The 23867-nt window shown below is 57.7% G+C and overlaps 2 protein-coding genes and 1 pseudogene across 4 annotated transcripts in view; 2 read left to right on the plus strand and 1 right to left on the minus strand.

Moving 5' to 3' along the window:
• NFIC (nuclear factor I C) overlaps positions 1–14165 on the plus strand; it is a 63414-nt gene extending 49249 nt beyond the window's left edge. Inside the window, exons 7-11 of one of the 3 annotated variants that reach the window (XM_055431396.2) lie at positions 2420–2545; positions 4489–4673; positions 5234–5381; positions 7290–7375; positions 11484–14165. In XM_055431396.2, coding sequence (XP_055287371.1) covers positions 2420–2545; positions 4489–4673; positions 5234–5381; positions 7290–7375; positions 11484–11501 — 563 coding nt within the window. In that variant the 3' untranslated portion in view covers positions 11502–14165. The remainder of the gene's footprint in view (positions 1–2419; positions 2546–4488; positions 4674–5233; positions 5382–7289; positions 7376–11483) is intronic. The other 2 variants (XM_055431397.2, XM_055431398.2) reach the window with 2 other exon arrangements.
• LOC148777125 (uncharacterized) lies at positions 11504–17843 on the plus strand (annotated as a pseudogene).
• A 2621-nt stretch (positions 17844–20464) lies between these two features.
• Positions 20465–22595, minus strand: LOC129559281 (small integral membrane protein 24-like). The gene is made up of 3 exons (XM_055430878.2): positions 22462–22595; positions 22259–22370; positions 20465–21176 (listed from the first exon to the last, which is right to left on the minus strand). The coding sequence occupies exons 1-3, from the start codon at positions 22538–22540 to the stop codon at positions 21056–21058; spliced, it is 312 nt and encodes a 103-aa protein (XP_055286853.1). The 5' UTR covers positions 22541–22595; the 3' UTR covers positions 20465–21055.
• Between the last annotated feature and the right edge of the window lie 1272 nt (positions 22596–23867).

A 23867-nucleotide genomic window follows, 5' to 3' on the forward strand; every position in this document is an offset into this window, starting at 1 on the left:
ACCCACCCAGGCAAGACCCCTGCAGCCATATCTCTCAGGCCCCCTATACCAGCTTCCAGGCCTTTGCACCCTCCATGCCCGTGCCAAAAGTGCCTATTCACGTGGCCACCTCCTCCCCGAGGCCTTCCCTGATTACTCAGCCAAGCCTTGCAAAGAGGGGATACCAGAGTGCTCTGCTCTTGATGCTTCTGTGGCCCTTCGCCAGGGGACATAGGCCCTTCACAGGCAGTTATTCCGTTGTGGGGAGGGGGGTTGGCTTACCTCATCCCTTTTTTAACTTTGCGAGGAGGGGGCCAGGTGGGGGTGGCAGAGCATTGCCTGTGATTACGGATTGGGTTTGAGTCCCAGCTCCACCACTTTGTGGCTCCCCAGGGTCTCACAGAGGGTCCTCACCCAGGTCATCTCTGCCCCCAAGGGACACTGGGTGATGTCTGGGACATCTCTGGTCATCATGACTTGGGGGTCTCCTGGCTTTGGGTGGGTGGGGCCAAGGAGGCTGCTCTACACCCCACAGAGCCCAGGATGGTCCCACAGAGGGTGACCGGCTAAGATCAGCAGTGCTAGGGAGAGCATCCCACATATTAAGTGCCCACTGAGTGGTGGCAGTTCCTACCAGAACTGTGCTCCACCCACCCACCCATCCACTCTGCACACCCTCTGCCCATGCTGTGTTGTGGGCCCTGGAGCCTAGAAGGCTCCATCACGGTGGGCTGCAGGGGTATGGGCTAGTTTGTGGGTCTCAGATGGGGGAGGTACAGGCCTACCTGTTAGATGAAGAGTGTGTGCTTAAATGGGGGACAGACATGCATGTGTGACAAGCAGGTGGAAAGATGCTGAGGGGAGCGGGGCACCTACTGGCACCTGTCTCCAGTTAGGTGTGTGTCTTCCACCGGCGGCATAGGGATCTCAAGGAGGATGTAGACATATGTATATTGAACAGAAAGATGGCCGGTTGCATCAGGATGGAGCAGTCAGGGGCGCACCTGCTAAGTGGAGCGATGCTTGCTTAGATGGGGCACCTAGGGGCCCCGTGTTAACTGCCGCAGTTGCGCACGTGGGGCTGTTCCCGGTGTGTTTGTTGGACGAACTAGAGATGTTCAGATGCAGGAGCATCAGATGGGGGTGCGGAACACGAGGGTGACTCTTTCTCGCAATGCGGGTGCCTCCCTGCCCCCACCCCACGCCCTGGCTCCCTCAAGCCGGTCTCTGGAAGCTCTAGAAAGGCCTGCGGAGGTGTGGCTGGGGGTGGGTCCGGGCCGGGCTATTTCCATGCAGGACAGGCTGTTCTAGGAGTTCCTAAGTGAGCGTCTGACAGCCCTAACCTCGTTCTTGCCACAGCCACACGCCAGCCGGGTGCCCACTGTGCCTGCAAACATGCACGCACGCGCCCACACACCCTCCATGGCTGCAGGGACACACATACCCCCCACCCTGGGACCTGCCAGCTCCTCCTATCCCTGGGAAAGCCCAGACCTGCTTCCAAGCCCCTGCTTGGCTGCCTGGTCCCTCTGGGCCTCCAGCCACATCCCAAGACTTGCCACCGACCCACCCCCCTCCCCCCTTCCACATACACAAAGCGGGTGCGCACCCAGAGCCATCAAGGGCAGTGGTCTTTGTCATGGCAAAAGCAATTGGTGGCCTGAATGCCGTTAATGGGCCTGACACTTGGTTTGGGCTCACGCCCCCACCGCCACCCCCGGCAGTGCTAGAAGCGCCCTATGATGAAATGCCTCAGGGAAGAGGGGAGGGAGGAGGGTGCATCAAGTGTCCCAGATGGGACCGTGCTAGGGACACATGCAGGTGTCAGCTCACAGAACCATGGGCAGGAGACCCCAGAAACAGGGCCCACTTACTTTATACAATTCTTTCATTCATTGAGGCTGAGCTGGAGACCTTCTGGGTTCCCCCAGGGCATTCAGGGTAGGTAGTGAGATCCCTATCTGCAGAAGAATGGAAGCAGTTGATTCCAGTGCATGGGTTTGTGCTGGATCCTGGTCTGACGACTTTACCTGTCGTATCTCGTTTAATAGTCACAATGACCCCACAGGGAAGGTTCTGCACCCCCAGTAAGGATGCCGAGGGCACAAGCACAGAGCCACTCGGACTTTGGGCCAGACCTTCCAGGGGATGAAGTCAGCCCTCAGCTGACCCATGCCTGGAGGAAGAGAAGATGGTGGCCAGGCTTTGTCATCCAGGGGCCCAAGGGGCATTAGGCCCCTCATCCTCGTGGGCCACATGACCCTGGGTGGCCCCTTTCCCAGCTCTGAGCCTCATTTTGCCCTCTCTACAATGGGTTCCCAGCCTCTCGCCTACGAGTGACTGGTGGAAGGAAGGGCACAGGCTCCGCGGGGAGGTCCAAGGGTCCTCGGAGTGGAGAGACCCTGCCTGCAGGCCCTTGACTATCTGGCTTTCCTCGCAGGCATCTCATCCCCAGTGAAGAAAACAGAGATGGACAAGTCTCCTTTCAACAGCCCATCTCCCCAGGACTCACCTCGCCTCTCCAGCTTCACCCAGCACCACCGGCCCGTCATCGCCGTGCACAGTGGTGAGCGCTGCTGGCCCAGGAGTGGAGGGGTGGCTGGGCCCTCTTAACAGGTCCCTTGCAGCCAGGGAAGCCCCACCAGTTGTCTGACCACAAGTCCTATTGCTGTAGCCTCCCATCCAGGCAAGAAAGCCTGCAGGTGCTGTGGCAGAGAGCACCCAGGCCTGGCTCTTTGGAGGCCTGAGTTTCCCCTTTTGTACCAAGATGTGCAGCCGGGGGCTCCCCTCTCAACCTGCTCCCCATGTGTCATACTCAAGTGACCCATGGACAGATCCCAGGTTTGGCCAGCTGCAAAAAGAGGCAGACACACAGGACACACACGGTGTGTCACACATGGACTTCCCTGGTGGTCCAGTGGTTAGGACTCTGTGCTTCCACTGCGGCGGGCATGTGTTGATCCCTGGTTGGGGAACTAAAATCCCACGTGCTGCTTGGTATGGCAAAAAGATTTAAAAAAATTTTTTTAAAGTTTGAAAAAAAGAAGGCCACACACAGGCCACACAGGAATATGGATGCTCCTGGCCACCGACATGGGCAGCATCACACTCACAGCAGCAGAAACAGACTCTAGCCACCACGGGGCTTGAGCTCAGCCAGTCACCCGTCCATCAGGGCTCCTAAATGTCCCCCTCCCAAGGCTGTCAGTAGAACCAAATGAGTTAAATCAGAATGAGTTAAACAGGAACCTGAATGTCATCTGTTGTCCCTTGGTTGCGATAATAATGATTTAGTGCCATGCAAAGGCAGGTATGTGTACAGGACAGAGGCAAAAGTCAAGGTAGCACAGCAGTCTAGACTGGGACCCAGCAAAGCAGGGCCCCAAGCTGCCACCTGTTCTTGTAAATAAGGTTTTATTGCCACAGGGCCACACCCATCTGTGTACACATCATCTGTGGCAGCTTTCAGGTGACAAGGGCAGAGTTGAGTAGCCCTATCAGAGACCCTATGACCTGGAAAGCCAAAAATATTTACTATCTGGCCAGAGAGAGAGAGAATAAAGGGGAGTGACCACTGATAGATACAGGGCTTCTTTTGTGGGGAAAGAAGATATTCTGGAATTAAAAGTGTCACTGAATTATTTAGAACAAGAAAAAAAAAAAAAGCAAATGCCACTCTGGACTATTACTGAGCAATGAAAAGGGGTGAAGCCCTGACACTCGCTACCACATGGACAGACCCTGAGAACACAATGCTCAGTGAGAGAAGCAGACACAGAAGGACACACAGGGTGTGATTCCACTGCTGGGAAACGTGCAGAGCAGGCAGATCCACAGACACGGAAAATGGGTTCCTGCTTGTCAGGGGCTGGGGAGGGCATAGGAGTGTGGCTAATGGGAACAGGGCTTCCTTTGGTGGGTATGAGAATATTGAGGTTATAGTGATGGTTGCACAGCTCCGTGAATGTGCTAAAAAAGAAAGTGAATGTATACTTTGAGAGGGTGTATTTTATAGTGTGCAAATGATATCTCAATTTTTTAAAAAATTGGCCCACATTCCATTTATGGAAAGAGCTAGCTGAGCTCTGGGTCAAGGTGTGGGGCTGTGGGGCCAGTCAGTGTGGAATCAGACCCCCGGGTCTGCCACCTGCCTGCTGTGTGGCTAGAACAGGGGACGGTCCCTCTGAGAGTCACAGTTGTCCTCTGTTTAACAAAAGAGACGGTGGAATTTCCTGGTGGTCCGGTGGTTAGGACTCCACACTTTCACCGCCGAGGCCTGGACTCAAGCTGTGGTCAGGGACCTAAGATCCCATTAGCTACGCAGCATGGCAAGATAACAATAATAAATTTTTTTAAATGAATAAAAATTGTAAAAGGGGTGATTCCAGGCCCCCATGGGCTTGTGGTGGAGATGCAGGCGTAACCCACTTGCATAAACACAGTGACTCTGAAACAGGGCAGCCCAGTGGGAGCCCCTGATGACCACTGCCCACCCCCCAATCTCTACAGGGATCGCCCGAAGCCCTCACCCGTCCTCAGCCCTGCACTTCCCCACCACCTCCATCCTGCCCCAGACGGCCTCTACCTACTTCCCGCACACGGCCATCCGCTACCCGCCTCACCTCAACCCCCAGGACCCGCTCAAAGATCTCGTCTCGCTGGCCTGTGACCCGGCCAGTCAGCAGCCTGGACCGGTGAGTGTGGGGCGGCGCGACCACCCCGGGGACCCCAAGGCATCGTTTATGAGTGTCAGGCGGCCCTTCCTCCGACTGGGCAGCTTCTGTTTTTGCAAACACCTGGGTCCACAGCCCCTGGAGTCAGACCCGTGGGAACTTAGTCTGTTTCAAATGTCTGAGCGGACGACCCTGAAATCAGACATGATTACCGCTGAGCTCAGGCTGGCTTTGGCCAAACGTCCACCAAAGCTTTGATGTTTGGAGGCTTTTGGACCTGGGGACTGTGGGCAAGGTGATGGATGAAGGGGTACTAGTGGCGAACGCGGGGAGATGTGTCCAGGCCACCCGTGAGGTCTGGTGGTGCTGATCCTGTTTAGGAGGAAGTGGGCACAAAGTGGCTTGAGGAGGTGACGATGATACAGCCATCCCAGGATGCTGGAGGCCTGCGGGGCCAGGCGAGCCCCGGGCACCCACCAAACTCGTCCCGGCCAGGCCCGTCCACAGCCCCGGGGTGGACAGCAGCCCGAGGCGGAAGGGGCACCCGCCGCCTTAACCACCTGTCTCTCTGTTCCCCCCAGTTAAATGGAAGTGGCCAGCTCAAAATGTCCAGTCACTGCCTTTCTGCTCAGATGCTGGCACCCCCGCCCCCCGGGCTGCCGCGGCTGGCGCTCCCCCCTGCCACCAAACCCACCTCCGAGGGAGGAAGCTCGTCGCCGACCTCGCCCTGTAAGCACCCAGGAAGGTGTCCCCCAGGGGCCCCTCCCCTCCCCGGCTCCGCTGCTGGGGTTGGGGGCTTAGGCCCACCCGATGCGTGCCGGCGAGTTTGGTGGGTCCCCAGATGGAGACCTGGTTCACGTAGGGCCAAGGCAGCCTGAGGAGATGGCTGGGGGCAAGTCTGGGGTCTGCCTCCGTTGGCTGAGTGGCCCTCCATGTGCCACCCCACCCCCACTCCTGTACAGGCTCCAGACCCTCCTCTACACAACAAGCAGTAGGGGAAGATCTCAAACTGGAGGCGGGAGGGCCAAACCCGGCTCCCAGGTGCCTTCTGTCCGTGAAAAAGGGGAATCTATTATGATGGTTGCTGTTTTAAAGTCAGGACATTTCACGTAAAACTTCCAGATTTCCCCTGGATACTCGGGGAAAACCGGCCACAGTGGACTCTGTTCCTAGCTGCCAGACTGGGCCACACTTTCAGGTGGGACAGTCCCCGCTTGCCCTTCTGTCCCCAGGAGGCCAGGGGTGGCTGCCCCGCCTTCTAGAACTTTCTGCTCTCTAGATGTAGGTCTGGGTGGTAGCCTAGTGGGAGGCCCTGGCTGGGTCTCCTAACCTTCCCAAGCTTTCCACTTTCAGGATGTGGCTGAAGAGATTACAGCTCACCAGCCCCCAGTGGACCCCCCACCCTGGTCCAGGTATCCCCATCAGCCATGGCTCTGCCCCTAGCCTCTCCCCGAATCCCATCTTTTTGAATGTCTCTCCCTCACTCCCCAAATGTGCTTCCTCACCACCCCCCAACAGGAGGGGCCAGCCATCCCTCTGGGCCCTATCGGCCCCCCTCCCCACACACAGCACCCCAACCCCTAGTGTTTCTTTCCCAGCATCCACTGCCTGCCAAGACTCGGGGCAGCCTCACATGTTGGCATCTTTCTCCAAACACCCAAGACGCCTCACTGGAACGCTGGGCTCCAGTCCCACCCCTGAAGCTCCTTTCCTGTGTGACCTTGGGCAACTGTCCTCCCCTCTCTGAGCCTCAGTTTTCTCAGCTGCAAAATGGGACAGTCACCAGGGGCGGTGCGGAGCGAGTCAGTGAAACAGATCAGGGAGAGCACTTAGTAGGAGGCAGGGGCAGGGCACAGAGTTGTCATGGAGGGCTGGTCATCACCTTCTCGCCCTACTTCCTCATCTGTGAAATGGGCAGAATAGTCTTGTCTGCTGTGTTGAGGCCACTGAGTTAACCCTGGAATACTGCCCACTGCGTGGTATACAGTAGACACTTAATAGATGGGGAGTGAACATGGATTTCTTCTCTTTTGCCTTGTACCAACTTCTTTACTGCAGGTCCAGCCTGCTTTCCCCCCGCAAGCTCCCCAAGCCTCCCTGTTTCCCACTTACCCTCACTCCAGTGGAGACCACACGGGGACCCTCTCACCATTCCCTTACCCCGACCCCAGCCTGGATTTCAAATCATTCCCTCACCCACAACGTGTGATCAGTGAGATTAAAATATAAAGATTCTGTGTGTGTGCACCCAGCCTTCCCCGAGCCCTCTCCAGGAGGGAAATTAATAAATAAAGCGCCCTCAATAATTCATGGCACCCCGCACGGCGGGAGGCAGGCCACGGGAGCAGGATGGACCAGGCACTGGAACTCTCTGAATAATTCACAGACGGTTTCTGGATTATGAATCTTTCATCCCGCGCCTTCCCTCCTGGCAGACACCCGCCCACGCGACCCCGGGGGCCTGAGCCTGTGGGCTTTTCAGGGTGCCTGGACGGTCCAGGGGAGGGCAGCCAGCTCAGAGGCGCCGGGTGCTGGGCGTGCAGGCCTGGCCGGCTAACCCTGAGCAGCGGCCACCCTGTCTGGTGCTCCCGCGCCACCCCCGCGCTAACGGGCTCTCGGTCTCTCTCCTCCTCGCAGCCTACTCTACGCCCGGCACGTCCCCTGCAAACCGTTCCTTTGTGGGATTAGGACCAAGGGATCCAGCGGGCATTTATCAGGCACAGGTAGGGGCCAAGAGGCCGGCTGGTGGGGGGTGGGAGGGGCAGGGCAGAGGGGCCCTCACCCAGCTGTACCCCTGGCATGGCGGTTGTTGAGCGTGGCCAGGCGACCTGCCTGCCAGGTCCTTCCAGGGCCTTGAGCCCATACCAGGGGATGTGGTAAAGGCCCAGATCCTGCCAGGGGATGTGGGGCTGGGCTTGTCACTGCCCCGGTCCTATTTGTACAGATGGGAAGACTGAGGCTCAGAGAGGAGAGGGCCTTTGCCCAGGATCACACACTGCATCAGCCCAAGCTTTCAGACCCCCAACCTTCATCCCCTCCCACGCCGGCCAGAGGGAGGCAAAGGGTGGCAAGGGATCCCAGGATGCCAGGGGAAGCTGGGGAAACCAAGGCAGCCCATGGCAGGGGGCTGGGGCCTCCAGCCGCGAGGTGGGAAGGAGATAGCAGAGGCGGGGTTGGCGTCAGTGCCACTGAGTGAGCGCCAGGTTGGGGGGACCAAGGCTGGCTGAGGAGGAGACACAGAGGCTCAGAGAGGAGGAGTGAGTTGCCTGAGGCTGCACAGCACTGTGGGGCCAAGCCTCAATGTGTCTAAAACTGAGACCCGTAGCTCCCAGCATCTCTCGAGGCAGGAGGTGGCCTCAGCCCCTCCCTGTGTGTCCCCGACTTCCACCTTTGCTCTGGCATCTGTTTCTGTGTCTTGTGCAGGCCAGGAAGGTGCTGGCAGGTGGTGTTCAGTGGTGGTGGCTGTACCCCCGAGCCCTGCTTCTTGGTTGGTGCGTGTTGAGGAGGGGATCACGGGATGTAAAATGGCTGCTGCAGCCCCTCTGAGTCCCAGACGCACAGAGAAATGTCCTGGGGCTCCCCAGAACTAGAAAGCATGGGGATTTGCATGGTCCCCAGGGGTCACGTTCGGATCCTCCAGCCATCGTGAGAGAGTGATCTCTTGCAACAGAGTCCATGGGCAGGGGGCAGGGGTGAGGGCAAGAGGTGGACAGGTAGCCACGGTCCCCCTTCCTCCGCTGAGATCAGAATCGGCCACTCTGGGGAGGCCCAAGGAACCTCCCGCCACAGCCTGGTCCCCTGGGGACCATTCAAGGCTGCTCCAGCTGCTGCTGTCAGCTCAGGGGGTCCAGAGTTGGGGGGACCTGGCAGTCCCCCTCCCTCCCTTCCCAGACTTTAGCTGGGGCTCCTGGGGTCAGGAGATGAGGGCTTATGCCCAGCTCTCCTTCACCCACTCTGAACCTCAGTCTCTTCTTCCTGCCTTGGGCACCTCCTGGGGAGTCCTTGAAGGGTCTGGAGCATCAGGGGACCAGTTTGATCCAGAAAGGGCATGGAAAGGCCGGGAACGCCCCTTGCATACCCAAAATATTAAGTGTCCTGCCTCACTGAGCCCTGGCCAGAATCCAGACAGAGGGATTGCTTGATCAGGGTCACCCACTGAGCTGGCTCAGCCCCAGGTCACCCCACTTCCAATTGGGTTTTGAGTTCTACCCTGGAGTGGATACCCTGCCCCCAGAGTGTTCAGGGAGCCAGGAATTTCCCACTCTCACCTGACAGCCCTCCCCACTGGAGGCCGGGCATGTCCTAATTGCTTGCAAAACCAAAGCTAATAAAAGCAACGGACGGGTGCGGGCTACCTTCTTCACCCTGCCCCGGTCTCCCCCATCCGTGGTGTCACCTCCCGTATCATCAGCCTCTGCATGGGGGAGAGGGGACCACCCCAAGTGGACGGCCTGGAAGGGGAGGGAAACCAAGGCAGGCGAGTGGGGGAACCTTTGTTTTTCTGTGCCTATTGTCAACCCCTGCTTGGTGAGCAGGCCCTGCTGGGGACCCAGAGAGGGTGGGACTGGGACTGTGGAGGAACCTGGGGGACGGGGCATCTGGGCCCCAGCCTGGGAGGGGAGAGGTTGGAGCCTGGTGTCTGACAGAGGATAAGGATGTCCAGGCAGGGGGCTCAGCACTGCCAAGGGCTGGAAATAATGGGGAAGCAGCCTGAGCATAGCTGGCAGACCTGGGACGTGGGCTTTGGCCTGGGGGCCCGGGGGAGCCATGGAAGAGGTTAGAGAGAGGAGGGGTGTGCACAGCCAGGGCTGGCAGCCAGAAAGAACTTTGTGGGACTGGTGTCGGGGGGCAGCAAAGGTGTTGGATGGAGGACCCTGCCAGAATTGTGTAGGCAGGACCTTGGGTCCCTGGACTAAGGGGACCCCCGACCCCAGCAGACCCCAGAGAGAGGAAAGGGGGAGGAAGGAGCCGCGAGACCCATTCCCCCTTCTCGGAGCCCCTGTGCTAAAGGCTCAGAGCGGAGAGGCCTCCTCTTTCTGGCGCAGTCAGCACTTCCTCCGCCTTCCTTGTTCCTGGTGGGTTGGCTCTCCTCTGCACGCCCCCCAACCTCCGCCTCACCTCCCAGCCTGCATCGGCTTCTCCCCTCCCCACTTCCATCTCCTGCCCTCACCCTCATCAGCGCCTGGCCCCCTGATCAATATTCTCTGACCCCAATCAGTGCCCCTCCTCTAATCAATGGCAATTGATCTCTCCCTGATCAATTGCCTACCTTCTTCATCTCGCTGCCCCCCCCCCCCCCGTCTCGCACCACTCCACCCCTCCCCCGCAGTCCTGAGCCAGCCATCACTTTGGCCTCCAGAGTAGGGCTCTGTGGGTCTGACACCTCCACCCTCTCCCCTGTGTGAAGGGGTGGGTCCACCTGGCCTAGCGTTTTCCCCCAATCCTTCTCTGCCCATCACACCTGGTCCGCAGATGAGCAGAGAGTCTGAGTGGTTAAGCCATGTGCGCAGACCCACACTGGGGGCTCCAGCCAGGCCAGGGGGTAACAGAGCCCAGACCTCACTATTGTCACCGTGCGACCTCAGTCCCCCTCAGCTGATGGGGAGGATGTTGAGTTGAGGGTGCCTTTCCCCACCACCATTACAGGGGCCAGAGTCAGGCAGGCAGAGAGCTTAGGAGGGGAGGAGGCAGGGAGGAAGGGCCTGGGGAGGCCGGCCACCACAGGGGAGGGTCACGCCCAGAATCTGTCTGGTTGCCAACGGAAACCAGACATGAGGTAATGGCCAAGATGAACTTGAACTTGGCTGGAGGTGGGGGGCTGGGAGCCACGGCGCCAGTTCGATGGGATGGCCCAGCGGCTGCAGGCGGCCTGGTGGGATTGATCGCCTGGTTGGAGGGAATGTGACTGGTTTACAGCAGGGGTGGGAGCACAGCGCTGCTGTGACCTCAGTGGGGTGGGGCACGGGGGTCCCTACCCCAGTCCCACTCCCCAGGTGGATTGGATGCATTTCCAGGGGACGGGTCTGTACAGCGGCTTCCCTGTGGGGAACCAGGCCAGAGCTATCCCTATAGACCTGGCTGCCTGACCCCAAGCCTTGATCTCCTCCTCTGTAAAGTGGGAGTCATGATCCCCTCAGTGGCCAGGCTAAGGGGTCAGCCCCAGGCAGGGGGACAAGCAAGTAGCTTCTCAGGCCCTAGTTCAAATTCTATCTTCTTCCCTCAAACGCTGGTGGCCTTAGGCAAGTTACTTTACCTCTCTGAGCCCCTGTCTTCACTGCAAAATGGGGTCAGGGGGCAATAGTCCCTCTTTCATGAGGGTTCTAGGGGAACCATTAAATGGGAAAATGCTAAAAGTATAAAAGAAACAAACAACCCCAGTCACAGTGCCTGAACATGGTGTCTGTCTGTTAAGATTCACCAGTGGCCCTCCTCCAACGAGGGGGACTATCCCCTCCTGCATTTTATACTCAGGGTTGGAGGTGGGGTTGCCAGATTTAGCCAACAAAACCACAGAGTTCAGGTAGATTGCAGTTCCAGATAAAGAATTAAAAAAAAAAATTTTTTTTAAAGCACAAGTATATCCCCAAAGTTGCATGGGATACACTTAAACACTGAAAGGTTTGTCCAGGATCAGGCGTAACTGAACTTCCTGAGTTTCATCCAGCAGCCCTGCTCAGGGGCCCAGTCACTCACCCAGGGCCACTGAGCAGGTTACACAGGTCTGGGCCAGGGGTCGAGGGGGCCGCGGTGGGTATGGGCTGCGGCCCACAGAGCCTGACCCCCGTCTCTCTCTCTCTCTCTCCCTCTCTGTGTCCCGCTCCGGCTGCCCAGTCCTGGTATCTGGGATAAGAAAGATTTCTTCCCACGCCCTGCTCCTTCGTCCCAGGAATCCCAGGGGGCCACACGGCCGGCCCCCGGCCCACGTTTTCAGTGGAAAGCTACAGCAAGCAAGAACGCCCCGCTGCCAACTCCCAGCCCGGCCGAAAGACAAAATCACACAGACACATAAACACAGGAGGAAAAAAAAAGAAAAAACGGGAAAAAAAAAAAAAAGACAAATGGGGGAAAAAATTACAATACATAAAAATTAAACCCACCCAACCAAGAAGATAAACGGTAAAGATGACAACGCTTTGGACTCTCGGGACACCACGGCCGGACGGACCGGACGCTTGGAATCGTCCTAAGTTATTCATCTCTCGCTGCTGCTGCTGGTCAGGGAGGCCCAGCCACCCCCGCCACCTCCCAGGACCAGGTGAGCGCAGCCTGGAGCCCATGCCAGGCCCACGGGGCAGGACACCCAGTGAGGCCGCCTCTCTACCGCGCGCCCACCGCCACCTCCGGGACAGTGTTTGCCAGGTTGGGGAGGCAGGCCCTGGGGGGCCGGCAAGGACCCCAGCAGCAGGCAGCAGAGGCGGCTGGGTGGGCAGGGGGCGATGGGGCCAGAAGAGGGTGGCGGGGAGACCCCGGCAAGGCCAGGGCACTAGGACGTGTGGCGGATACTCGGCGAAGGAGCATCCGGCAGGCGCGGACCTCTACCTGCTCTTTTGCGCGAAGCCCCTCCGCACCTGCTGGGTTTGGGAGACGTCTCTATGCAAATGACCCCCAGCCCCACCCCAGGCATAGGAGGCCACCCCAGCGCACCCCAGCCCCCCCCACTGGCTCCACACCCCCCCCCCCCGGGAGGGCCCCACGTTGCACACACTGTAAGAAATGCACTTTCCAAGGAAGGGGCTGGGGGCGGTGGAGCGGAGGGGCCTAGGGGCTGCTCTGGTCTCTCTATCCACCCAATCCTTGAACTGGGGAGGACCCCCCAACACTTAGCCCGTGGAGGTGGGAGGTGAGAGCGAGTGGTTTAAGTGCCTGATTTCCACCGCCCGCCCCCCTCCCCTGTGTCCAGCTGGGACGTGAGTGGCCGTGGGCCTCCCTCCTCCCTCCTCTCCCGCAACCTGGCCCCTTCCAGTCGCTGACCTCTCATTGCTATGCCCCCATCAGAGCTAGAGAGAGGGAACCCCCGCCCCCAGTGGGCCCAAGGGGCAGAGCTGGGCCTCCTCCCAGCATCCTGCCCTGCCGGGGTACGGGGGCTGGGGTCTCGAGAAGCCGGTGTGCCCCCTCTGCCCCCACGCCTCCTCTGCCAGTGCCTTACATCCTGGAGCGACAGCCCCTCCCTGGTGCCTCCCGGCCCAAAGGGGGACCACGGTTTGCACTTTCATCCCCCACCCCCTGCCGAAGTGGGGCACAGCCAGGAGGCGTTGCCGCTGGGTGGCCAGAAGGCGAGGGGCCAGGCCGCCTGTGGTCCAGAACAGGGCTGGGGGCTCCGGCTGGGGGCGGGAAGGTCGGCGCCTTGGGGCTCCCTGCTGCCATGTATGGGGGCCTCCCATCTGCTAAACATTTTCCGTTGAGCCGCTCCAAAAACACTAAACCTGGGGACACGGGGTGCCCCTTTACCCCAGCTCCCCAGCCCCATCCATGCCTCCTCCCCAGGATGGCCATCTTGGGAAGGGGGGCCTAGGAAAGGGTGTTAGGTGTTCCAGGGTCACCAGGCCCAAACACCAAGACCCCTTCCGGCCCATCTGTCTGAATCCCAACTGGTCTCCATGCCTGGCGCTGGGGAATGCTGACCCCCATCCCCGGCCTAGGCCAAAGCCATGGCCCTGGGAGGGCCTCCGCCCATTGCTCCCAGCCTGACCCACCTCTCCCTCTCCTGGTAAACCCCCGGTGCCCCGGGCCTGGCCAGCCTCCTCCCACCTCCCCAGACACCGGACTTTCCTCCCAAACCAGCCCAAGGGGCTTGGCGAATCCACTTGATCATAAAGAGAAAGACACCCCACCCACACAAGACCCTTCCCCACCAGCCGCACTCCCACTGTCTGGAGGGGTTCGAGAACCCTTGGTCCGTCCGTCCGTCCCCAGGGCCCCTCCAGCAGGTGGCCGTTGGGGACCAAAGCATGGGCCGCTCTGGGGGAGGGCAGGAGGGGTGGGTCGTGCAGTTGGGGTATCCGGAAGCTTGTCAGCCGGGAACCTGAGGGTGCGGGTAGGCAGGGAAGGGGAAGGGGCACCCGGCAGCCCCCAGCTTCCTAACTTTGCATGGTGCTTAGTCGAGGATTTCTGTGACCTGGCTCCTGACTTCAGCTCGCGGCGGCTGAAACTGCATGGCAATTGGTACTGGCTCTATCTCCGTCCCCACGCCCCACCCCGCCCCAGCCCTCCACCACCACCCCCCTCCTCTTTAAAAGAAAACAAAAAAAGATACAGAAAAAAAAAAAAAACCCTTAAAAAAATCCCATGTTTCCTAATTTGCACGAAATTTTCTATCACATGATGTGCCTTGCCTTCCAAGAATAAGTATTACCTTTAAACAATATCAGCGCACACAGATAGCTGCATGCACTGCTCGTGTAGTTTAAAAGAAAAAAATGACAAAACAATGACATGAAATAAAAAGTAAAAATTGAAAAGGGATGTATTTCTATTTGTAAAAAAAAAAATTTAAGAATTAAAAAAAAATCACACGCTTAAAAATCACATTGCTTAAAAAAAAAAAGCAATGCACGCAACAATCACCCCACAGTTTGCCCTGCCCCCGGCCTTGCCCTGGGCTCCTGTCTCCCCGTCTCCTGCTGCATTGGGGGTGCCCCCTGGTGCTCTGCAACCCCCCCGGCCCCATCCTCGGGCTCCAGAGGGGTCATTTCGCATCCCCTGCCCACAGCAGCGGACAGACCTCAGGGGTGTGCCCTGGCCCCAGGCAAGGGCTTCTCCCCTCACTGGGCCACAGGCCAGCCCCCCCCAGACGCCGTGCATGCACCCACGCGTTCTTACCCCCCCCACCCTGGGGCGGCCACCCTGCTGACAGTCAGACCCCCCCCTGCCACCTCTCCCATAAGCTGGCATCCCCCTGGCTCAGGGTCGCATCGCTGTCTCACTACCCCCCTGCAGCCCCCTCCTTCTTGCCAAAGGACCCATCCCCATAGACTGGCCTTGGGGTGGCAGGAAAGACCCTCCTGCTCCCCCACCCCCACCCCCACCCAGTTCTACTATGTCTTCCAGCTGTGACTGCAGAGGGGGTCTGGTGTGAAACAAACAAAAAGACAAAACCAAACCCGATATATGCAATATTTGTCTGTCTGTACCTGTAAGGCCTAGCGCAGCCACGAGGCCCAGCGGAGGGTCGGGGCCAGGGGGCAGGGGCGGCGGGGGCACCGCGTCACAGGCCCGTCCAAGGGGCCGGCCATTGCTGTTGTCTTTCCTTCTCTTTTATTCTCTTGTTTTCCATTCTGCCTTCTTTTTCTTTCTCTTTCCTTTTTATCTTTTCCTCCAATTTTCTCTGCCTTTAACTCTACCAAAGCCGAGACAGCAGCAGTCAGTGAAGTGTCCAGGCAAGAGACCCCGAGGCTGGGTCCACCAGCCTTGGGCCCGTCCCTCCTTGCCATCTCCGGCCCTCCCGGTCCCTGGGCCCCTCGAACATCTCCTGTCAGCGTACGCTTGGCGGGCAGTCGCCATTCGCTCCCTGGCCACCACCTCGGATGTGAGAATTGTCTCCAGAGCTGGGGGGGGCCTCGCAGCCAGACCCTGGCTTTCATCTACCACTCTGTGCTCATGCCATCTTTTCTTCCGAAAAGACACCTCAGCCAGCCCCAGGGCCAGAGGGAGAGACCAGGTCCCGGCCCTTGAGAACGGCCCTTTGGCCCAAGAGCCCAAGGCTCTGCTTGTCAGTTTCCATAGGGCCCATTTCTGGCTTTCATCCCCCTGCCACCAGGCAAGTGGGAACAGCCAGTGGCACAGGGGAGTGGCAGCACGTCCCTGTGGGACCCTCCTCCACAGACTCGCCTTGGACCACCTCGTCCCTCGTGACTGCACCCCACAGCCCCCCGGGCCTCAGAGCCCCTCCCTGGCCTGCTGTGCATCAGACAAGGCAGAAACACTAGGAGTCAGGCTCCCACCTGCCAGTGCGGTTGGGGTTCATGCCCTGGGAGGGGGGTGGGCAGGGTGTTGGGTGTTTTTGTTTTTTGGGTTTTTTTTTTTGACACTTAACGAAACTGACATCTCAAACCCCATCCCTTCCCAAGCCCACCGTCACCCCCTCACTCATAGCCCATCCCCAGCCCGACCTTGGGGTCGAGCCCTTGCTATGGAAAAGAACTTAGGGAGACCTCCGCAATATATGCAAATCACCTCCATCCCTCTCTTTGGAGTGAGGTAGCAGACCCTGACCAGGGTGGAGAGGGAGGTGTGGAGAGGCAAGCCGACCCCACCCTGTCTGATCTGCGGAGGGAGGGTGGGTCCGGGGTCCCCAGTGCTCAGGTCTGGAACCCACATTCTGGCTGGGTTATGAGCTCAGATTCCCACCCTGAGCTAGACAATCAGACCGGAAGGGAGCCCCAAGGGAGGCCGCAGGGAGGGGACCCTGCTGCAGCTCCCTAAGCAGTAGTTTCAGCCTCAGCACCCCCACACCCCCAGCTCCGGAACTTTCCCTCTGTCCCTGGAGACAGCAGCGTTCCAGGAGCAAACAGATTTGGCTGGACAGCTAGCAGTGAGGCAGGATCCCGGGGCCAAGAGCAGCCATCCAGCCCTCTGGGAGAGACGGGTCGCCAGCCACCCACTCCCTCTGGCTTCTCTGATGGTACTTTGACCTCCAGTGTAGGGCTATACTACACATTATATATATATATGTATAATTTTGGAATTTTTTTCTCATAATGCAGATTATACAGTGGCTACTTTTTATTTTGGCCTGGAGTCTCTTTCTCTGAGACCCCTGATTTTTACTTTTGTGTGTGGGGGGTGGGTTAGGGAGGGTGATGGGAGAGAGGTTCCAGAGACACATCCTCAGGCCCCACACCTCCTGCATCCTTCCATCTTTCTGCCCCTTTGGACACTTCCTGAGAGCTGCATCTCCAAACTGACACCGCCTCCCCCCCATCGATCTATCCCTAAGCATTTCAGAGTGTGGGGTCCGAGCTGGCCCCGGAGGCCCACCCCAACCCCACCCCGCTCCCCAGGCGAAGCAAGGAGACCCAAAGCAATCCCAGCAGGACTTGTTGCCAGCGATACCAAAACAGACTTCCCAAGCAGTGCCTCACACGTCTGCTGGTGTAGCTTTGAGGTCCTCCTTCCCAACTCCCAGGGGGTCCCTCAGGCCTCAGGAAAGAGGAGGCGGGATCCAACAGGAATATGGGCTCCAGGAGAGGAAGACCCATTCCCCCCCAAACTCCCGCCCTTCACACCACCTGGCTAGGAGGAGATCCACTGGAAAGGGGCCAGGAGCTACCCAGGCCCCCTCCGGTTGTGAGCCCCCAAAGCTCACTCCCTAAGTGCATCAACACCCCAGCCTCCCATCTTGGATCCCAGCCAGGCCCCCTGAAACCAAAGTCCCTTCCAGTCCAGGGGTCCTGGCCCCTACCCCCAATTTCTCACCCTCTCACCCTTGCCAGCGCCACACATGGGGGGTGGGAGGGCAAGACAGCAGGGTGTCTGAGGGACAGAACACGTGTTGTCGGGGGGAGGCAACAGGGAGAAAGGAGGGAAACTCATTTTCTCTCTGAATTTTCTTTCTTTCTCTATTTTTTTCTCTCACATTTTTTGGTGGTGTTGCTGTTTCATTTCCTGTCGCCTCTGAGATATTTTTTGAGTTTTTTCCCCCATTTTGTATTTTACCAATATTACCAGGATAGTTTACTGTGTTTCTCGCTTTCTGCTTGCCACACATACCGGATCTCTCTCTCTTTCACACACACACACACAGACACACACACACACACAGACACACACACACACACACACAAACCATGCTCATGAACCTATGTCAGGAGAAGGTTGGTGCCAGGCCAGCCCACTGCCCATCTCCTCCCCCCTCTCCTCCCCCCGACGGCAGGGATGGGGGACAAGGAGCCGAACATCTGGGCAGACCTAGGCCCAGCCTTCTCCTTGCCTGTCTCCCCTGCCCCATGCCCCTGCATCATACTCCGTTCATAACCTTGTATATTACGCAGTCGTTTCAGTTTCCGCGGATGCGCCTACCTAAGTACCATTTACAGAAAGTGACTCTGGCTGTTATTTTGTTTGTTTGTTTCCCTATGCAAAAAAAAAAAAAAAAATGAAAAAGGGGGGTTCCATAAAAGATTCAATAAAAGGCAAAAAAAAAAGAAAAAAGAAAAAATGTATAAAAATTAAACAAGCTATGCTTCGACTCTTTCTAGCTGTCTTGGGTCCTCCTTTCTGTGTTGTGTTCGGGCTGTTCCAGGTTCTTGTCAAAGTGCAGGGATGAGGCTGGAGGGGGAGGTAGCCTCAGAAAAGCAGTCTTGGAATTCCTCAGAGCCTTTGATCAACAAGTTCCATGGGCATCTATGGAGCACCTGCTCTGTGCCAGCTCAGGTAATTCCACCTCCTGCCTGGCTCCAGGGACAAAGCCTGGCACACAGTCAGTGTTCCATAAATGTACAGACTGCCTTCCTTCCTTGTTTTCCCCCCACCTAGCAAAACTCCATTCATTCAGCAAAGATTCCCTGAGTACCTGGGTACCTAACCTTTGGGACACAGTGGAGAACAAAATGCCCTAAATGATCTGCCTTCATGGCACAGTTCAAAGTTGGTAAAACAGAAAATAAACAATAAAAATAAATGTATGTCAGAGGAGATAAATGCCAGGGAGACAAATAGAGCAGAGTACGGGATAGGAGAGTCGGCCGCACGTGAGGAAATAACCTTTCAACAGAAGTTTGAATGGAGAGAAGAAACAGCCCTCTGAAAATCTGACAGAAGAATTTTCCAGACAGAAGGCACACACCGTGCAAAGGCCCTGAGGCAGGATTGTGCTCGGTGTGTGGGGGGAACAGTGAGGAGGTCTGCGTGGCTTGAGCAGAGGGATGGAGGGGGAGAGAGGGGGGAGGGGAGGGCAGGAAGGAGACAAGGCAGGTCGTTCAGGGGTTTGTGGGTCACAGGAGGACTTGGGACTTTTAACCCCAGGGAGGTGGGAGCCCTGGAGGGCTGTGGGCAGAGGAGGGGATGGGGCTTGGCTTAGTTCCTCTACCCTTACCTCCAGGAGGTCCTACCCACCTGCCTAGATGGAGTCCATGCTTGCCCTCCCAGCACCCCAGCATCCCTGTCTCTCCCACCCCACCCCTGACCACTCAGAACCGTTCATGTCCAGCTCTCCCCAAAGCCACAGGGGGGTGGGGGTACGGAAGTATCATGCCTGTCAAAGTCGCTCAGTTGTGTCCAACTCTGCGACCCCATGGACTGTAGCCCACCAGGCTCCTCTGTCCATGGGGTTCTCCAGGCAAGAATAATGGAGTGGATAAACCATTCCCTTCTCCAGGGCATCTTCCCGACCCAGGGATTGAACCTGGTCTCCCGCATTGCGGGTGGATTCTTTACCATCTGAGCCATCAGGGAAGCTCGTCATGCCTGTGAGGGGCAGTCACTCCCCCTTCTTGAGGGGGGAGGTCCTCCGTCCTACCCCCCAGCAGCCCCACAGAGACCCCAAGACACGCAATCAAAGCTCCCCGGCTGCCCAGGCTCCTTCCGTCTTACCCACACGCCACCCCGCACTCCGGGGAAGGACGGTTCTCTTTTCACTGATGGGGAAACCGAGGCACAGAAAGACGGCAAGATGAGCGGAGAGGGACTCAGGTAGGCTGCCCCGACGCGGACACGCAGGAACGCAGCCCACCCCGCCGCCCGGTAACAGGAGCAGGAGACACACTGGTGAGGCAGGGACAAGGGCTCCCAGGACCCCCGGGTGGACGCGCACCTTCCCATGCCCATGGTGCATTCCCAGAAGGGATGGTCGCTTCTGCGCTCAGCGAAGAGGTTCTGGCGCCCCCTTGTGGTCAGACCTAGGACCTGCATCCAGAAACCAGGTCCAGGGTGGAGGAGTCAGCTGACCCCCAACCCCACAGTCCCGCTTGGGAGGAAGCGGGGGGCGGGAAGAAGGGAAGAGGGGATCTAGAAGGAGCTTCTTTTGCGGGGTGGGGCGCTCATCTCGGGTGAGGGGCTCAACTTGGTGGGGATTCAGCTGGGATGGAGGGTTCAGCCGGAGGCTGGAGGTTCATCCCAGGGTCGAGGCTCAGCCGGGATGGGGGGACTCAATCTGGCCTTTAATCTCAAGGAAAGCCGAGTCTTTTTCATCCATTGGCTCCTGGGGTAAAACAATTTGGGGGCTTTGAAAGGGCTGTCCCAGCACTGACTCCCCACTAAATGCCATAAAAGGGGAAGGCTTGCGACAACCAAAAAACACCCCCGAAATGCCCCCAGACGCCTCCTAGGAGGGAAGTCCCGCCCCTGCGGAAAGGGAGGAGCCCAGACAGCGCCTCCCTGCTCCCTTCCCGCTCCACCCTCCTCACGGCCACCCACGCGGAAGCCCCGGGCCTCGCACGGAGGAAACTGGAGGACTGAAAACTGCGCTCCCAGAACTGTCGTCTGAAAACACACCCTCTGACCTTTAGGGTCCCCCAAGTCTGAGGCGGCAGGCTCATTTGCTCCCACCCCCATCCTCACCATTTCAGCACACAGAAAGCTGATTTTTGTTAGATGCCTTTAGGTGCTGGGTCCTGCGCTCTGGAGTTTTGTAGACAGTATTTCATACAGTTCCTCATGACAACTTAAGAAGGATTTATTCTTTCCTTTTACAGAACTAGACTCGTGGGCACAGAGTGGTCAAGTTACTTGCTCCGGGAAACCCAGCAAAGAAGTGGGGACTCCAGCTCCTCCTTCTCTATGGAGCCGCCCCACCAGGAGTGCAGGACAGGAAGAGGGGGTAATGATCCTGTGTCACCCCCCTACTCCCACCCCTGCACCCTCACCCCACCCCCTGGGAGTGCTAGCGTGCAGGACAGAGTGCTGAAACTCAACATATGGTAGGAGAAGCCCTCATCTCCCAGGAAACGGCCCTGCGCGCTGAGCCAGCTCAAAGTTCGTGTTCAGGGACAGTGAACAGCAGCCAGGAGAGGGACTGGAACTCAAAGAAAGCTCTTGGAAGAGTTTACACCTGGGCAACAGGAGGACCTGCCTTCTCCGATGAAATCCAAAAGCTGACAGAAACTGGAGATGGGAAAAGAAATCAGGCACTGGGTAAAAAGATGCCTGTGATGGACTGGGTAAAGAGATATGAGACCGTGGCGTGTGTGTGTGGGGGGGGGGTCCTGGGGGGATGTGGGCGGCTCCTCCAGGGGTTCCCTCCAAGCTCAAGAAGAATCATCAGGTGGAGACCAAGTTTGGGAAGGGGTACGGGACCACCAGGTAACACACAGAGAGCCCTCTGAGAGGGATTTGGGGCGGGTTCTGAGACCTCTGAATCCCAGAGAGTCATCTTACTGGCCCCAGGACCAGGTCCTTTGCTGATAGGGTGTGGAGAAGGCATTGGGGCATCGTTGGAGGACTGCCTGGAGGAGATGAGTGGGAAGACTTCATGTGGAGGAACTTGCCATTGCTTCATGGTTTGGAGGCCTCTCTGTCTCCTCCAGTTCCAGCCCCCAGTCGTCCTCTCCCTTCTCCTTTCTCACAGTCTCCTCTTCCTTCTCTTCACTGCTGTGGAGACCAGAAGAGCCCAGATAATCCTAGTTAATAAGGACAGACAGTGCTCCAGGCCTCTGACAATTCTCCCAGAAGCTCTGAGTCCTGCAGGCACCCTTACTGTTCCCATGACACAGAAGGGGACGAGACTCAGGCAGCTTAGGACACTGGCCCCGTTAGAACACGAAGGAAGTTCAGGAGCTCGAACTGTATGAGCCAAAACTGAGCTCTTAATTTCTGGCCTCTTTGGCTTCCTGGGTTTCAGAAGTGTGGGTGAGTGGACGGGCAGAGAGATGAAGGGTTGGACCGAAGGATGGGTGGAGGGATTAATGAGTGTGTGGATAGATGAACGAATGGACTCATGGATGGGCGGTGGGGGAAAGGTGGGTGGATGGTTGGATGGACGACAGATAAGAGGGATGGATGATGGAGGGAGGGAAGGAGAGAGAAAAAGTAGGAGACAGGTCAGGAGGGATGATGGACAGGTGGATGGATAAATGGGTGGTGTTGGCATGGGGGTGATACTTTATAGACCCCCGCTATTGAAACACATCCTAGGGATGGGAGAGCTCTGTGAGGAAGCCACCCTCGTTTTGCAGGTAGGTAGGAAATGGCAACCCACTCCAGTGTTCTTGCCTGGAGAATCCCAGGGACGGCTGAGCCTGGTGGGCTGCCGTCTATGGGGTCACACAGAGTCGGACACGACTGAAGTGACTTAGCAGCAGCAGCAGCAGCAGCAGTCAGGGGAGAAGTCAGTGAAGTCCTGTGAGGCCCCCCTGGGGGCCTCTCAGAATCAGAGAATTACCCCGCTGATCCTGCCCTGTCTTGGAGGACGCTCGAGAGAGAAGGGGCTCCTAGAGGGGAGGGGCTTAGAGGGGCAGGACTCAGAGAGGGGAGGGGCTCAGAGAGGGGAGGGGCTCGGTGGGGGAGGAGCTTAGAGGGCGGGGCCGGCGAGGGCGGGGCTCATAGAGAAGAGGGACTAGTAAGGGAGAGGCTCGGCAAAACGGAGAGCTTAGAGGGGTGGGACTCAGAGAGGGGCGGAGCTGAGATGCTAAAGAGCAAGCGATGGGGAGGGGCTCAGAAGGATGAGAACCCACCTGTCCTGGGACTCCCGGCACCAGACGGCGTAGACCAAGGTGAGGACAAAGATGAGGAAGAGGAAGGCCAGCACAGCCCCCAGCCCCACCAGCCACGACTTCCGCTGGGCCACTGCGGGCGGGAGCAGGGCTGGGTCAGCGTTGGGGCCGCCAGGTTGGGACTCTCTTCCCTACCCCAGCCCCACTCCCTCCCAAGGCCTTACGGGGTTGGGCCTGCGCCAGCCTTGGGACCAGAGCTGCGAGAAGAGAGAGTTGACCGGGGGTCGTCCAGAATGTACCCATCCTGAGCTCTCTGTCCTCGCCCCTATCCAGCAGATTCTGGGGTTGCAGCCCCGGCGGGAGAAGGAAGTGGCCTGCCCAGCGCACCCCAGGGCAGGGTGTGGCCGGGGCCCCAGGAAGTAGGAGGTGGGGTCCCCTGCCTGAGTTCCGGGCACCATGGGGATGGGCTCAGGGTCCTGAGCTTCCGTGTCCCTGTCTCCCTGAGGCCCAGCCTGACCCTCACTCTCCACGGTCAGAGCCACAGTAGAGGAGGCTCCAGAAAGGTGGGGAACTCATTTCCTCACCACCAGGCATTGCACTGGCTCTGAAGTTTCAGCACCTCCGTCAAGTTTCACACTCTGGTGGTCAGAACTCTTGTCCTCACATTGCAAAAGAGGAGCCAACTCGAGGCTCAGAGAAGTTAGGCCACTTCCCTGGGGCCGCATAGCATCCCAAAGGAACACAGTTCTCCCAGCTAGGAACACCCGCTACCCCAACCCTCTCCCGTCCTAGGACATGAACCTCCAAATCTGACCTTAGCCAGCCCCTGCATGTGCCTGTCCTCTGGGCAGCCTAGGCTTCCATCCCAGCGCTGTCAACAACAGCCAGGGAGACCTGGGCTGGTGGCTACCTTCTTTCTAAGTCTCAGTAGTTTCAGCTGGAAAATGGGACGAATTGCAAGCCGACAGAGACTGAGACCATAAGAATGCTAGGTGTTCAGTGGAAGCATCTTTTAGGGGGGATTATGAAGCACAAGCTGGAATCAAGATTGCTGGGAGAAATATCAATAACCTCAGATATGCAGATGACACTACCCTTATGGCAGAAAGTGAAGAGGAACTCAAAAGCCTCTTGATGAAAGTGAAAGAGGAGAGTGAAAAGGTTGGCTTGAAGCTCAACATTCAGAAAACAAAGATCATGGCATCTGGTCCCATCACTTCATGGGAAATAGATGGAAAAACAGTGGAAACAGTGTCAGACTTTGTTTTTTTGGGCTCCAAAATCACTGCAGATGCTGACTGCAGCCATGAAATTAAAAGACGCTTGCTCCTTGGAAGGAAAGTTATGACCAATCTTGATAGTATATTAAAAAGCAGAGACATTACTTTGCCAACCAAGGTCCGTCTAGTCAAGGCAATGGTTTTTCCCGTGGTCATGTATGGATGTGAGAGTTGGACTGTGAAGAAGGCTGATCGCCAAAGAATCAATGCTTTTCAACTGTGGTGCTGGAGAAGACTCTTGAGAGTCCCTTATACTGCAAGGAGATCCAACCAGTCCATTCTAGAGGAGATCAATCCTGGATGTTCATTGGAGGGACTGATGCTAAAGCTGAAACTGCAATACTTTGGCC

The sequence above is a fragment of the Moschus berezovskii genome, chromosome 8 (genome assembly GCF_049115385.1).
Source record: "Moschus berezovskii isolate FMDL1 chromosome 8, NW_MosBer_1.0, whole genome shotgun sequence".
Classification (NCBI taxonomy): domain Eukaryota; kingdom Metazoa; phylum Chordata; class Mammalia; order Artiodactyla; family Moschidae; genus Moschus; species Moschus berezovskii.